General features: G+C 43.3%; 1 protein-coding gene across 1 annotated transcript in view; it reads right to left on the bottom strand.

The window, feature by feature from the left end:
* Positions 1–308: 308 nt before the first annotated feature.
* The window catches only part of LOC307102537 (sulfotransferase 1C4-like), a gene marked incomplete at both ends in the record, with an annotated part of 40,368 nt that continues 26,525 nt past the window's right edge, over positions 309–14,151 (bottom strand). Inside the window, 3 exons of the mRNA XM_079776135.1 lie at positions 309–421; positions 9,989–10,163; positions 11,811–11,905. Of these exons, the coding sequence (XP_079632261.1) occupies positions 309–421; positions 9,989–10,163; positions 11,811–11,905 (383 nt within the window). The remainder of the gene's footprint in view (positions 422–9,988; positions 10,164–11,810; positions 11,906–14,151) is intronic.

Here is a 14,151-nt window from a genome sequence, read left to right as displayed (position 1 = left end):
AGAGGATATATAGAAAGAACAGAAATTATTAAATATATATTATATATTACATGTTGGTATATTGAAATTAATCTAAACACTAAAAATCTGCAGAGAGAGAAGGAAAATGCTGACTGTTGATACTGGATAAATGAGGTCTCATTGGGGTTAACCCAAAGAAGTAAATCACAAATGTAAGAATAAGAATGCCAGGCCATTGTTTAAACCCTTACACAAAGTCGCAGAAGCCATAGCGGCGTTTGGAAAGAGTTCTCTTCTACTCCACTCAGGCTGGCGCGAGAATAGGTCTTATTTCCACGCTCTGATTTCTAGAGCTTCATGCAGAATGACAGAGAGGTGCCAGCCATGTTTTTCTCATAGTTTTCATTAAATTGCTTGTTCTGAGCTTCAGTGAACTGATTTTTCCAATCTCCAATGACTCCTAAAAAGAGTAATGTAAAACACATTCAATAATACTTTTATGAACTTTGACCATTTTGCGTTTAGGTAGTCCTTTTCCTCTCAATGCTTAAATTCCTTACATAGACATAGTTCACTGTCCTCCTGACATTGAATGAGAAATAATATTACCCATGGCACAAGTGAGGTACTTGTAAATAGAAAGCTTTGTTCTGAAACACTTGGGGAGGGCTGAAATCTAGATCATGGGTTCTCTAATTCTCTGCATTGCACTCTTGAGCTCTCTAATCTACCAGTGCTTTGTGAACCCTCAGTACATCTAACATTCTATTTAAATTAACTGGATCTAATTTTCTTAGCTTCTCTTTACAGACCACTGGAGCGCTGTCTGCTCCTCTTATCTGTAGCTTTAGTTCAGGCAAAATTTGTAGTTAAATACAAATGAGAATTCTCCTTTCCAATCTAAATGATCATTGCGATTGCCCTAGCTGGGTTTGTTCAGTGGTTAGAGTGTTGGCCCATGGACTGAAGGGCCCTAGATTCAATTCTGGTCAAGGGCACATACCTCAGTTGCAGGATCCCTGACCCCAGTTGGGGCATGTGTGTGAGGCAACCAATTAATGTGTGTCTCTCACATTGATGTTTCTGTTTGTTTCTCCCTCTCCCTTCTACTCTCTCTCTAAAAAAAAAAAAAAAAATCAATAGAAAAAATATCCTCGGGTGAGGATTAACCAAAATAAATAAATAAATAAATAATCATTGCTTTAATATATAAGTAAATTAAAGCAATCCTATGTAATAAGAGCCTAATATGCTAAGTGTCCGGTCATCCAGTGGTCTGTTCAACCAAAGTGCAATATGCTAATGATATGTTAAGGCAGCTCAACTGCTTGTTATGACATGCACTGACCACCAGAGGGCAGACAGTTGACTGGTCAACCAATCGCTATGACGTGCACTGACCACCAGGGGGCAGACGCTCCAACTGATAGGTTAGCTTGCTGCTGGGGTCCAGCTGACTGGGACTGAGCAAGATGGGCCAGACACACCCTGGAACCCTACCGCAATCCCTCCCGGGCTGACCAACCTCTGTGTCCCTCCCTGGCACCGATCGTGCACCGGTGGGCTGCCTTAGCCTGGCCTGCACCCTCTCTTAATCCGACACTCCTCGGACTATGTCGGAGAGCCAGTTTCGGCCCCATCCTGCAGGCCAGGCCGAGGGACCCCACTGGTGCACGAATTCGTGCACTGGGCCTCTAGTATAATATAAAGGAGTGGTATGGTTGGTTAACTTTGTTTTATGCTTATGCAATAGAGTATTTATATTTTTTTACTTTCAATAGCTAAAAATGGTCAGAGAGACCATGGAAAGCTATTTCTCTTTTGATTACTCTATGCTGCCTGATTCATTTAGGCTCTTATATCTGTGCAATGTTATTTTCATGTACGAAGTGTCAATTTGCTTAATTTTCTAGGTTTAATAAATTATATGATTTATCAATTGTCCTGCAAGAAAATTAGGTGACCAAGTGGCATCAGCAAATTGGTAGAAAAGATACCAGCCTTCCTCACCCCCCAAAAACTAATAATTAGACAGCGACCCATGAACAAAAATAGACCTGGGAAGGCTTCAAGTGTCTAATTAAGAACCTGAAACAACTCAGTGGAGAAAAAAACAAGAGCATAACCATACAGAAAGGATTGCTGAGGAGATAGACATAGCTGACATATTTGGAGATGGCTAGGAGCAAAAAAGGGTGAGGCTATCAGTATTAAACACACAGCGGCTGTCATTGTGGTCCACAGTGGCCTGCTCTGGAGAGGGCCTCGTAGTCTTTGCCACCCTGGAGCCTTAATAATCTTGTGACAACCACAAACACCCTGTGGCTTCCACAGAGGAGGACTCCGTAGTATTTGTCAGCATGGACTCCAATGGCTTCCTCTGTAAAAAAAACTCTGGCAATTTTTCCCACTGAGGTAGGCAACAACCATCACCACCACAGAGCCATCTAGAGAGGGAGACACTACTATGTGCCCTCTTCTCCAAGAAAGAGCCACTGTTGTGCTGCTCTGAGACCATGGCCTTCACTTACCTCAGCCCCATTCATGCACTAGACCCCAGGGCCCAAGACACCCCATGCATGCCTACTCTCCATACCCAGACCCCACAACCACTTCACATGTGCCTGCATTGCAGACTCTGGCTCCATGACCCCTTTATGAGCAACAACACCAGAAATACTAAAATCACCAATGCAGTAAGTGCATCCATGCTCCAGACCTGAGGGATGTAGCTTGTCTGGGTGTATTTGCAATCTGTACTCTGGCTCTACAACTATTCTCTGTGAGTGCCCACACCTAGGACTCTGGAGCCACCATCACAGTAGCCCTGAACCCTGGAGCCATTGTAATCCTGTGAGGTCCCACACTCTAACCCCTGGTCCCATGGCTGCTCCCGTATAGGAGAAAAAGAGATCAGGAGGACCTCAGCATCCTTCGTCACTGAAGATCACAACAGCACATGCCGCTGTGACCACCTGCCCTCAGAAATGCAGGGGCCTCTGCAATCTTCACTGATGCTGACCCAGTTGATGGAATGCCACAGAGCCCACACTGCTGTGCCTTCCCTGGAGTCAGAATTGCTGCAGCTCACCCAGTCAGTGAACCCACACCCACCCATAAGTGAAGGTCTTTCCTCATGGAAGCCAAATCACAAAGTCTGGAAGAGTGACTACTCCATCAAATGTGCAGAAATCAACACAAGGCTACAAGAAACATGAAAAAATCAAGGAAACATGACATTGCCAAAGGAACACAATTGTAACCTACTCCAAAGGAATGGAAATCTATGAATTGCTGGATCAAGAATTCAAATTAGGGGTTAGAGAGCAACCAAAGAACTTGTATGCATGCGTATTAGCATAACCAATGGACACAGACACTGGGGCCGTGGGGGCTTGGGGCCCAGGATGGGAATGGCTGGGGGTAAGGGGGTGGGGTCAATCAGGGAAAAAGGAGACATATGTAAAATTTTAAACAATAAATAAAAAAAAAAGAAAAAAGAATTCAAAATAATTATTTTAAGGGTTCAGCAAGCTACAAGAGAACACAGACAACTCAAGGAAATCAGGAAAACTATACATGAACAAAATGAGAATTTAAACAAATACAAATCATAAAAAAATAATTAAACAGAAATTCTGAAGCTGAAGAATACAATGAATGAAATGGGGAGAAAATAGCAGATTTGATCAAGCAGCAGAAAAAAAAATCTGAAAAAACAAAGACAAGCTACTTAAATTACCCGTTAGAAAAGCAAAAAGAAGAAGAATTAAAAAGAGTAAAGAAAGTCTATGGGATTTATGGGACACCATCATGAGGACTCCTATCATATACAAATCATAGAAATACCAAAAAGAGAAGAGAGAGAGAGAAAGGGGCAAAGAGCTTACTTAAGGATATCATGGCTGAAACTTTAAAAACTGAGGAGAGATATATACATCCAGGAACATGTATCTCAAAGGTTCCTAAACAGGTTCAACCCAAAAGAGTTCTTCACTGAGACACAGTGTAATCACACTGTTCCAAAACAAAGATAAATAAAATTGAAGGCAACAAGAGAAGAGAGACTCTTCACATACAAGGAACCCCAATAAAACTATCAATAGATTTCTTAGCATAAACCTTGCAGGCCCGGAGAGAGTGAGGTAATATATTCAAAGTGCTAAAAGAAAAACATACACCTGTCAACCAAGAATATTTACCTGCAAAACTGTCCTTCAGAAGTGAAGGAGAGAGACTTTCCCAGGCAAACAAAAGCTGACAGAGTCAGTAACTACTAGACTTGCCATACAAGAACTGCTAAAGGGAGTTTTTCAAACTGAAACAAAAAGGTGTTCATTTGTAACATGAAAACATGTGAAAGTAAAACCTCACTTGTAAAACTTAGTCTATAGTCAAATTTAGAATACAGTTAACCCTAGAACACCTTGGGTTTGAACTGCATCGTTCTACTTATTCACAGATTTTTCACTCAATAAATATATACAATACTGTAAATGTATTTTCTTTTCCTTTGTGATTTTCTTAATGACATTTTCTTTCCTCTAGCTTACTTTATACTAAGAATGCAGTATATAATCTATACTAATAAAAGGGTAATATGCTAATTAAACCAGACATCTTCCAGACAACCTTCCGGACGTCCTTCCAGACAAAGCTACAGTGGCGGTGCCCAGGCAGAGGCAGTTAGGGGGATCAGGCCGGCAGGGGAGAGCAGTTAGGGTGATCAGGCCAGCAGGGGAGCAGTTAGGGGCGATCAGACAGGCAGGCAGAGGTGGTTAAATGTGATCAGGCATGCAGGGGAGCAGTTAGGGGCATTAGGCAGGCAAGCAGATTGGTTAGGGGCGATCAGGCAGGCAGGCAGGTGAGCAGTTAGGAGCCAGCAGTCCTGGATTGTGAGAGGGATGTCCTACTGCCGGTTTAGGCCCAATCCCTGTGGGACATCCCCTGAGTGGTTCCAGATTGGAGAGGGTGCTGGCAGGGCTGAGGGACACACCCCCCCATGCACGAATTTTGTGCACTGGGCCTCTAGTACATATAGAAAATATGTTAATCAACAGTATATGTTATTGGTAAGGCTTCTGATCAACAGTAGGCTATTAATATTTATACTTTGGGAATAAAAAGTTATATGTGGATTTCTTACTGTGTAGGGGGTTGACACCCCTAATCTCCATCTTGTTTAAGGGTCAACTATAGTCTAAAACTGGAATAGTGGCATATAAATCATCTTTAAACCAGCATAAAGGTTAAAAACAAAGTATTAAAAATAACTATAGCTATAATAATTTGTTAATGGATACAATATAAAAATATGTAAACTGTAACATCAAAAAATGTAAAATGTGGGGGAGGGAGTAAAAGGGTAGAGTCTTATATGCAATTAAAGTTAAGTTGTTATTAGCTTAAAATAAACTCATATCTATAAGATTTGAGTTTATGTAAACTTCAGGGAATCAAAGCAAAACCCTACAAAAATAGTCAGTCACAAATTAAGATAGCAAGAGAGGAAGAAAGGAAAAAACTACAAAAGATTCAGAAAATAATTAACAAAATGACAATAATAAGTCCTTATGTACCAATAACTTTTAATAATGTAAATGGTTTAAGTTCTCCAATCAAAATAAATAGAGTGGCTGAATAAATAAAAAACAATTTCAGCTTTAAGGAATAGGTTGAAAATGAAGGTTGAAAATTCCATGAATATAAAAACCAAAAGAGAATAGAAGTACTTAGACAAGATAAACTTTAAGTCAAAAACTGTTGCAAGAGACCAAGAAGATAAAGGGATCAATTTATAAAGAGGACATAACAATTATAAATATACTAGAGGCCCAGTGCATAAAATTTGTGCACTGGGGAGAGGTCCCTCAGCCCAGCCTGCCCCCTCTCACATACTGGGAGCCCTTAAAGATATCCTACTGATGGCTTAGGCCTGCTTCCCGTTGGGGGCGGACCTAAGCCGCAGTCTGGCCTCCTTTTGCAGGAGGTGACTGGGCTGATCAGGGGAAGGCGAAAGCCCCATCACCCTGCTGCTGCAGCCACTGTCAGTCACTGCAGCCACCAAGGTATTTCCATCAACATGGACTCCAGTCCCTTCACCATGAAAAAATGACAACTTTCTTTAGGCATTTTCAAGATGTGTCTTTCATAGGATATGACATTTCTTTATTTTTCTTTTTATCCTCACCTGAGGATATGTTTCCATTGATTTTTTTCCCCCTTCCCTCCGATTCCAGGCTCAGCCCCTGCCCAAGCCTAAAGCCTCTGCCTGAGGCTTTGGGCTTGGGCAGGGCCTGCCCCCCCCCACCCCTCCGATCATGGGCTCAGGCTGCCTAGGCTTTAGGCTTGGGCAGGGGGCCCCTCCAATTGCATGCTCGGCCCCTTCCCAAGCCTAAAGCCTCCGCCCAAGGCTTTAGGCTTGGGAAGGGGGCCCCCTCCTGCCCCTCTGATGGCCGGCTGGGAGTGACCTGGGTGCCGAGGAGGTTCCTGGAACCCAGGTATATATGCAAATTAACCTCCATCTTTGTTGGGTTAATTTGCATACTCACTCTGATTGGCTGTGGGCATAGTGAAGGTATGGTCAATTTACATGTTTCTCTATTATTAGGTAAGAAGACTTGAGGCCCGGTGCATGAATTTGTGCACGGGTGGGGTCCTTCAGCCTGGCTGGTGATCGGGGCCGATTGTGGGGGCCGGCCAGCCTAGGGGAGGGACCACAGGAGGTTGGCTGTGGGAGCGCACTGACCACCAGGGGACAGCTCCTGCATTGAGCGTCTGTCCCCTGGTGGTCACTGCGTATCATAGCAACTGGTCAACCAATCATTCCGGTCATTTGGTTGTAATGGTTGCTTAGGCTTTTATATATATATACTAGAAGCCCGGTGCACGAAATTTGTGCACGGCGGGGGTTGTCCCTCAGCCCAGCCTGTACCCTCTCCAATCTGGGACTCCTGGAGGGATGTCCGACTGCCCGTTTAGGCCCGACCAGGATCGGGACTAAACGGGCAGTCGGACATCCCTCTCACAATCCAGGACTGCTGGCTCCCAACTGCTTGCCTGCCTGCCTTCCTGATTGCCCCTAACCGCTTCTGCCTGCCAGCCTGATCACCCCCTAACCACTCCGCTGCCAGACTGGTTGATGCTTAACTGCTCCCCTGCCAGCCTGTTTGCCCCCAACTTCCCTCCTCTGCCAGCCTGGTCACCCCTAACTGCCCTCTCCTGCAGGGTTGATCGCCTCCAACTGCCCTCCTTTGTAGGCCTGGTCCCTCTCAACTGCCCTCCCTTGCAGGCCAGGTGCCTCCCAACTGCCCTCTCCTGCTGGCCATCTTGTAGTGGCCATGTTGTGTCCACATGGGGGCAGGATCTTTGACCACATGGGGGCAGCTATATTGTGTGTTGCAGTGATGATCAATCTGTATATTACTCTTTTATTAGATAAGATAGAGGCCTGGTGCACGGGTGGGGGCCAGCTGGTTTGCCCTGAAGGGTGTCCCAGATCAGGGTGGGGTTCCCTTGGGGCGTGGGGTGGCCTGAGCGAGGGGCCTGTGGTGGTTTGCAGGCCGGCCACGCCCCCTGGCAACCTAAGTGGAGGCCCTGGTATCTGGGATTTATTTTCCTTCTACAATTGAAACTTTGTAGCCTGGAGCAGAGCCAAGCCTGCTGTTCCCTCCGGGGCGGCAGCCATCTCTGTGGCAGTTAATTCACCTTCTACAGTTGAAACTTTGTTGCCTTAAGCGGGTGAGCCCGGCCAGGGTGTGCTTTAAAGCTTTGCTTCCCCTGTTGCCGCCGGCAACCCTGGCCTGCTCTCTCAAGCTCCATTCTGTTGCCATTTGTTTGAATTTGTTTACCTTCTATAATTGAAACTTTGTAGCTTGAGTGGAGGCTTAGGCCTGCAACAGCTATGGAAAGCTTGGCTTGCTCTGTTACCTGGGAAACCTTGCTCTCTGTGGCTATAGCCATCTTGGTTTGGGTTAATTTGCATACTCGCCCTGATTGGCTGGTGGGCGTGGCTTGGCTGGTGGGCGTGGCTTATGTAGCGGAGTGATGGTTAATTTGCATATTACCATTTTATTAGAGAAGATAGATATTCACCCAACATCAGAGCACTTAAATATATAAGACACATACAAACTGATCCAAAGGGAGACATAGACAGCAATACCTCACTTTCAACAATGGATACGTCATACAGGCAGAAAATAAGTAAGAAAACATTGAACTTTATATCAAATGGACTTTATATATATATCATTCCATCAAAAGCAGCCGAATAGAACACTCTACAGTATAGATCATATGTTAGGTCACAAAACAAGTCTTACCACATTTAAGAACATAGAGGGGGCCAGGTATTTATAGCCAATGAGGACCACTGCCCTGGGCCCACACCAGCTGAACCTGTCTCTGGAGCTCTCAATGTTCTTGCCCATCCCTGATCCCCCAACTTTTCCCTAACCTGCCTTCGAAGCTGCACTCAGATGGACCTGGCACGGTATTCACCAGGTTCATTTCTGGACACCAGCTTTACTCCTTTTGCTGCTCCACAACTAGTCTGGAGCGAAGAAGAAACCCTGAAGAATATTACTGCATTAGACCTGTAACTGATATACTCAATGCTGATCCTGGTTCCAACTGCTTTTATACCTCCCTGCCTGGTTAGTCTTCCTAAAGCAGAGCTCGGATGATGTCATTCCTCACACCCTTTGAGTAGAAACTCCTCAGCTTGGCTTTGAAGCTTACATTTCCCAAATGGACCACACAAAGAGATAGAAAACGGGAGACTCTCAGCACCATCCAACAACCTTTCTGATCAGTAGGATGACAGCTAGACAGAGCTCCGTTAACCCAGGAATGAGACCCATCTTTGCTGGGAAAATGCCATAATTAGGCTGCTTGCAAGCGGGGACCTAAGTGTGAAGGACTGCCCAGCCCAGAGTAAAGGGAGGTATGTGTTGAATGCACTGGGGAGGCAGAGGGTGGAGGTACAGCCTCTGGGATGGTAGAAAGCTAGCTTGCTGTCTATCATCCTGTAACCCCACGAATCCTTGGTGAAAATACTAACATCACAAAGTGCTTGGCAGGCACAGAATTCCAGTGGAAAGTAGTGAAGAGATCTTGTGCATCTGATGTCCATCTTAGCCTAGGGCAGAAAATCAGGACATCCTGAGGAAACTAACCTCGAGGAATTCTCAGAAATCTCGAAGCGGGATCTGAACTCTCTTAGTCCCTAAAATAAATAGGTGCTGGCACCATGTGTCCCTAAATCTCTGAAGGGCGGGGAGGTCCCAGTTCCATCTGGTTTACACGAGTAGTAGTATTAGGATGAAGGTAGCTTATTGTCAAAATTAAAAAAAAACAAAGAAGATAGACATCATATCAAGTATTTTTCCCAACCACAATTGTATGAAACTAGAAAATAATTTATGGATATTTCACAAATATTTGAAATTTAAAGCATACTTCTGCACACCTGATGGGTCAAAGAAGAAATCGAAAGGACATAAAAAAATCTTTAAACAAATGAAAGTGGAAACACAACATACCAAAACTTACAGGATGCTGCAAAAACACTTCTAAGAAGGAAGTGCACAGTGTGATAAATGCCTACATTAGGAAACAGAAAGATATCAAATAGGTGACCTAATTTGACACCTCAAAAAGCCAGAATACTAGCTTGAGAGGAATACTAGCCTCCCAGAGATTAAAGACTTTACTTAAGAAATAGTTTTGGGTCAAATACATTTTTGAAGCTCTGAGTTAACAAAATTAAACAAATTTCTTCTCAGAAAATGTAATATGCTCATGTGCTTTAAAGGGGGCAGTGTATGTTTAAGTTTGTAGTTTCCCACATTTCTCTGTGAAACATGCTACATGGTCTAGGTCCCTTAATAAGGCTTTAAAGAACTCACTTAAGAAAACACTGTACATAGTGGATTCACTGAGCTTGAATGTTAGGAAACGATTTTATGAATTGATAATGTTTTTCCTATTATCAGAGGAAATACAAAGTGCATATATACATCACCTTTTCTCATGAATGGAGAAAGACGATGATTCATTTGAACATCATTTATGTAGTTGGTCATGGGGTTCCTTTTCATTACATCAAATGAAGTGTTATAGACAATTTTGTCTAAAACCTCTTCTTTTAGGTTCTTCCCCAGGAATTTCATAACTTTTCTAATTTCACGTTTTGGGTCCTAAGGGGGAGAGTAGAAGAAATGTAGTAGTTGTTTTTTATATATAAGGAAAAAATGTAACAATGAACAAATCTTAAAGAATTAAGCATTTGGGATAATGGTTAAACCATTTAAAATCCTATTAGTTTATGTTTAAAAGTAATTCTAACAAATGTAATTCTATATTTAAATTTATGAATGTAAAATCAATAAGCGTGTACATATAAAGTGCAACTGTATTAAAGCCCATTGTGTTTCATACTGTGCTATAGCCGATGCTAAGCGAACAAACTGAAAATTGTTTTATTTGGGAAGGTTATTATTTTACTTCACTTTTACAGGTAGCAGTTAAGAAGCTATTTGAGAGAATAGGTAACAGTCGTTCAAAATAAACAAGACAGGTCTCCTCCTTGTGATTGGAGAAACACACACATATGGAGCCCACATTTCTCTGGCTTTGATGTCTGATGACTCTGGATCATTGCTTATTCCTGACTCTGGACATGTTGGGTATACCTGTTTATAGAGGGACCTCTTGAGAGTCCCTTACACTCTGCAATGGGTTCCCGCCTCATTCAAAAGTGAAGAAAGGGGGTCCGGCCACCATTCGCTGTGGCTCTTTCAAATAGACAGAGGGCTGTGCTGGGGAAGCAGAGGGCGATGCTGAGACTTAGGAAAGCTGCAGAGAGCAAGTATGGCCCCAGCCAAACATTTGGAAGGAAAGAAGCAATACATTATTTCTACCCAGAGTAGAAGAAAAAGAGAGGCCATGGTTAATGGAGGAAATGGGTTTGTAATCCATGTCATAAACTGAGGCTTGGACAACCATGGACCAGTCAGGGCTACATTTGCCAGGCATTTATTTTACATATAAATTTATGACAGACTTTGAACCAGAGATGACACATGTTGCTAATGGGGAACTTATTTAAAATGACAAAACTTTTTAAAAATATTTATTATTTTTGTTATCTTTAATCCTCACCTGAGGATATTTTTCCATTGATTTTTAGAGAGAGTGGAAGAGAGAGGGAAAGACAGAGAGAAATATCGATGTGAGAGAAACACATCAATTGGCTGCATCCTGCATGCATCCCAACCAGGGCCTGGGCCAGGGAGGAGCCTGCAACCGAGATATGTGTCCTTGACCGGAATCAAACCGGGGACCCTTTGGTCCACAGTTCGATGCTCTATCCACTGAGCCAAACAGGCTAGAGTGACAGAACTTTTAATATACTTTTTTTAAAAGTGAACAAATTAAAACAGCTCTAGTCTTCCTTAATAGTTCTTTCCTGTGAAGAGTCCTAATTCTTTTCCTTAAAAGTCAGAACAAATGGTGGGGGGAGGTAGAGATCCTGGAAGGAGGAACCTGGAGAGCTAAAGAGGGAAAAACTTGTGGCTAAAACAGAAGATCTCTTCCATGCTTCTGAATGAGGTGGGAATTGGCCCTAGAGTACAGTGAGGCCGGCAGGAAGAAACAGGCTGTGGAGTGAGGCAGCTACTGTACTGGCACCATGTTTGGAGCTTTGTATGTCACATGGCAAGGTGGTTGGAAAAGTTGAAGGTGGCATGCAAAATATTTTGCATAGATAAACTTTTATACGTTACTTTCCTTCATTGCTGTCATGGATCTGTAACTCAGGAAAAAAATTCAAGTTTATTTCTTACTTTCATCATTTCTTCATAGAAGAGATAGAGAATGGGGTGGCTCTCTTTCTTCTCCCACCAGCCTTTCACGTGATCAAACCAGGAACCCCATACCACTGGAAGGAAGACACATAAGTGAGAGTAGGAAAAGACAGAAGAGAAAATGAGTTGTTTCCTCAGAACACAAATGGAAGGTGTGGTTGATCAACACAAGAGCAGAAGAACTTACTTTTCATACGTCCTATATCCATATTCTGCATTACTTTTCTTCCTTTTGGAAGCTGGCAAGATTACGCTCAGGCTCTAGAGCCTACTGGGTTTGAATCTCAGTTCTGACACAGCTGTATGACCCTGGGCCAGTTACTTAACCTCTCTTAGCCCCAGTTATTTTAATTCTCATCTCTGAAAGAGAATCAATAATAGTACCTACATCATAAGATTATATTAGAATGTGTTAATTTATCTGCAGAGCCTACTATGTGCTCAGCACCATCCTAGGTATTGGGGATAGAGCAGTGGACAAGACAGGTGGAAAGTCCTATTCTGAAAATGCATCTTGTAGGGGAGACAAATGAGATAAATGTGAAATACATAGTATATGATATCATAATGCATGTTTAGGAGAAAAAAAAATCAGAAAAGGAGAGGGAAAATGTTGGGTTTATATAGAAGGTTTAAATGTTCATAGTCTTGCCAGAGAAGGATTCTTTGAGAAGGCAGCATTGAGTAAAAACCTGAAGGAGGAAAGTGCATTCCTGGGCAGCGGGACAGCAAGGTAAAGTGCTGGGGCAGGAGCTGCCTGGTGTTTGAGGTATAGCAAGGCAGGCAATGGGACTAGGACAGAGTAAGAGAGGGGCAAAGGAACAGGAGAAAAATGTGAGTGGAAAAGAGGCCCAACCCTATGGGCCTTGTGGGTCACCGTTCAGGCTTAGGCTTTCACTCTGAGTGAAATGGGATAGCGTGGTGGGCTTTCAGCAGAGGAGTGAAGGGGTCTGACTTCCCTTTTAACTGAATCCCCTTGGTTCTGTGTGGAAATAGGTTGTAGCTTGGCAAGGCCAGAAGCGGAGAGGTGGGACAGGGCTATTAATTTTTCCAGGGAAGGAAGGGGTGACGGTGGATTGGACCAAAGAGGTTGGAGAAGTGCTCAGGATAGGTAAGATTCTGGATATAGTTTGAAGGTAGGGTTAACAGATTTGCTGTTGGACTGGATGTGGTGAGTAAAAAGAAAGAGGCTCAAGATAAGTTCAAGATTTTGGACATAAGCAACTTAAAGCACAGTCACAATTAACTAAGATGTGGAAGCCTCCAGAAGGAAAGACAAAAGTTTGGATTTGGACATGTGAAGTCTGAGATGCCTCATAGTCATCCAAATGGAGAAGCCAACGAGGCAGCTGGGTCTATGTACCCAACACAGGGTGGAGGCCAGGAATAGAAGTGCAAATCTGTGGGTCATCAGCAGATAGATGACATTTGAAACTAGGAGATGATTGGGATAACCCCAAATCTGCTTCATCAGGGGTCTCTCTCTCTCTCTCTCTCTCTCTCTCTCTCTCTCTCTCTCAGAACCCTCCAAGGTTTTGATTTCCAAGCTTTCAGCATGGTGTACAACTTAACCTCACACAGGACGAGGAGTTGAAACTACACTCAGCTCTAATTTAGAAAGATCCATCTATACCTCAGCCCAGTCCCACGCTCTCAAATTCTTCAACTAGGTCACTTCTTTGTCAAAAGCATCTGACATCACTGTTAGAACATCCACTGTGAAATTTGCTGAAGACATTAAATCAGTAAAAATACCTCAGGGTATAAATGGATCATTCTCAAAATCTTACTTAATAATAGACAAACATATAAATTGACCTTACCTCCACTATGCCCACAGCCAATCAGGAGTGAGTATGCATATTAACCTGACAAAGATGGAAGTGGGTGGGCGGGGCGGGATGCCTGCTATGGAGGGGGGAGGGAGCCGAGGGAGCCAGAGGAGCGGTGCTCCGGCTGGGAGCGAGGACTTGCCGGCTCCCGGGTGGCCAGGAGCAAAGCCAGGGGAAGGAAGGCCTATTCTTGCACGAATATCGTTCAACGGGCCTCGAGTGTATCTTATAAGGAGCAAATTAGCAATAATAGTTTTTGCCATTTAGGATTATAGAAATCAAATGGCAATTAAAGGCATATTTCTACACTTTACTGTGGACTAGTGGAAAATAATACTTTTAAAAATATTTTTATTGATTTCAAAGAGAAAGGGAGAGGGAGAAAGGTAGAAACATCAATGATGAGAGAGAATCATTATTGGCTGCCTCCTACATGCCCCCACAATTCAGGCATGTGCCCTGACCCAGAATCTGAATCATGACCTCCT

Source organism: Cnephaeus nilssonii (genome assembly GCF_951640355.1).
Source record: "Cnephaeus nilssonii genome assembly, chromosome: 7".
Classification (NCBI taxonomy): domain Eukaryota; kingdom Metazoa; phylum Chordata; class Mammalia; order Chiroptera; family Vespertilionidae; genus Cnephaeus; species Cnephaeus nilssonii.
This window is presented reverse-complemented; position numbering and strand designations above follow the sequence as displayed.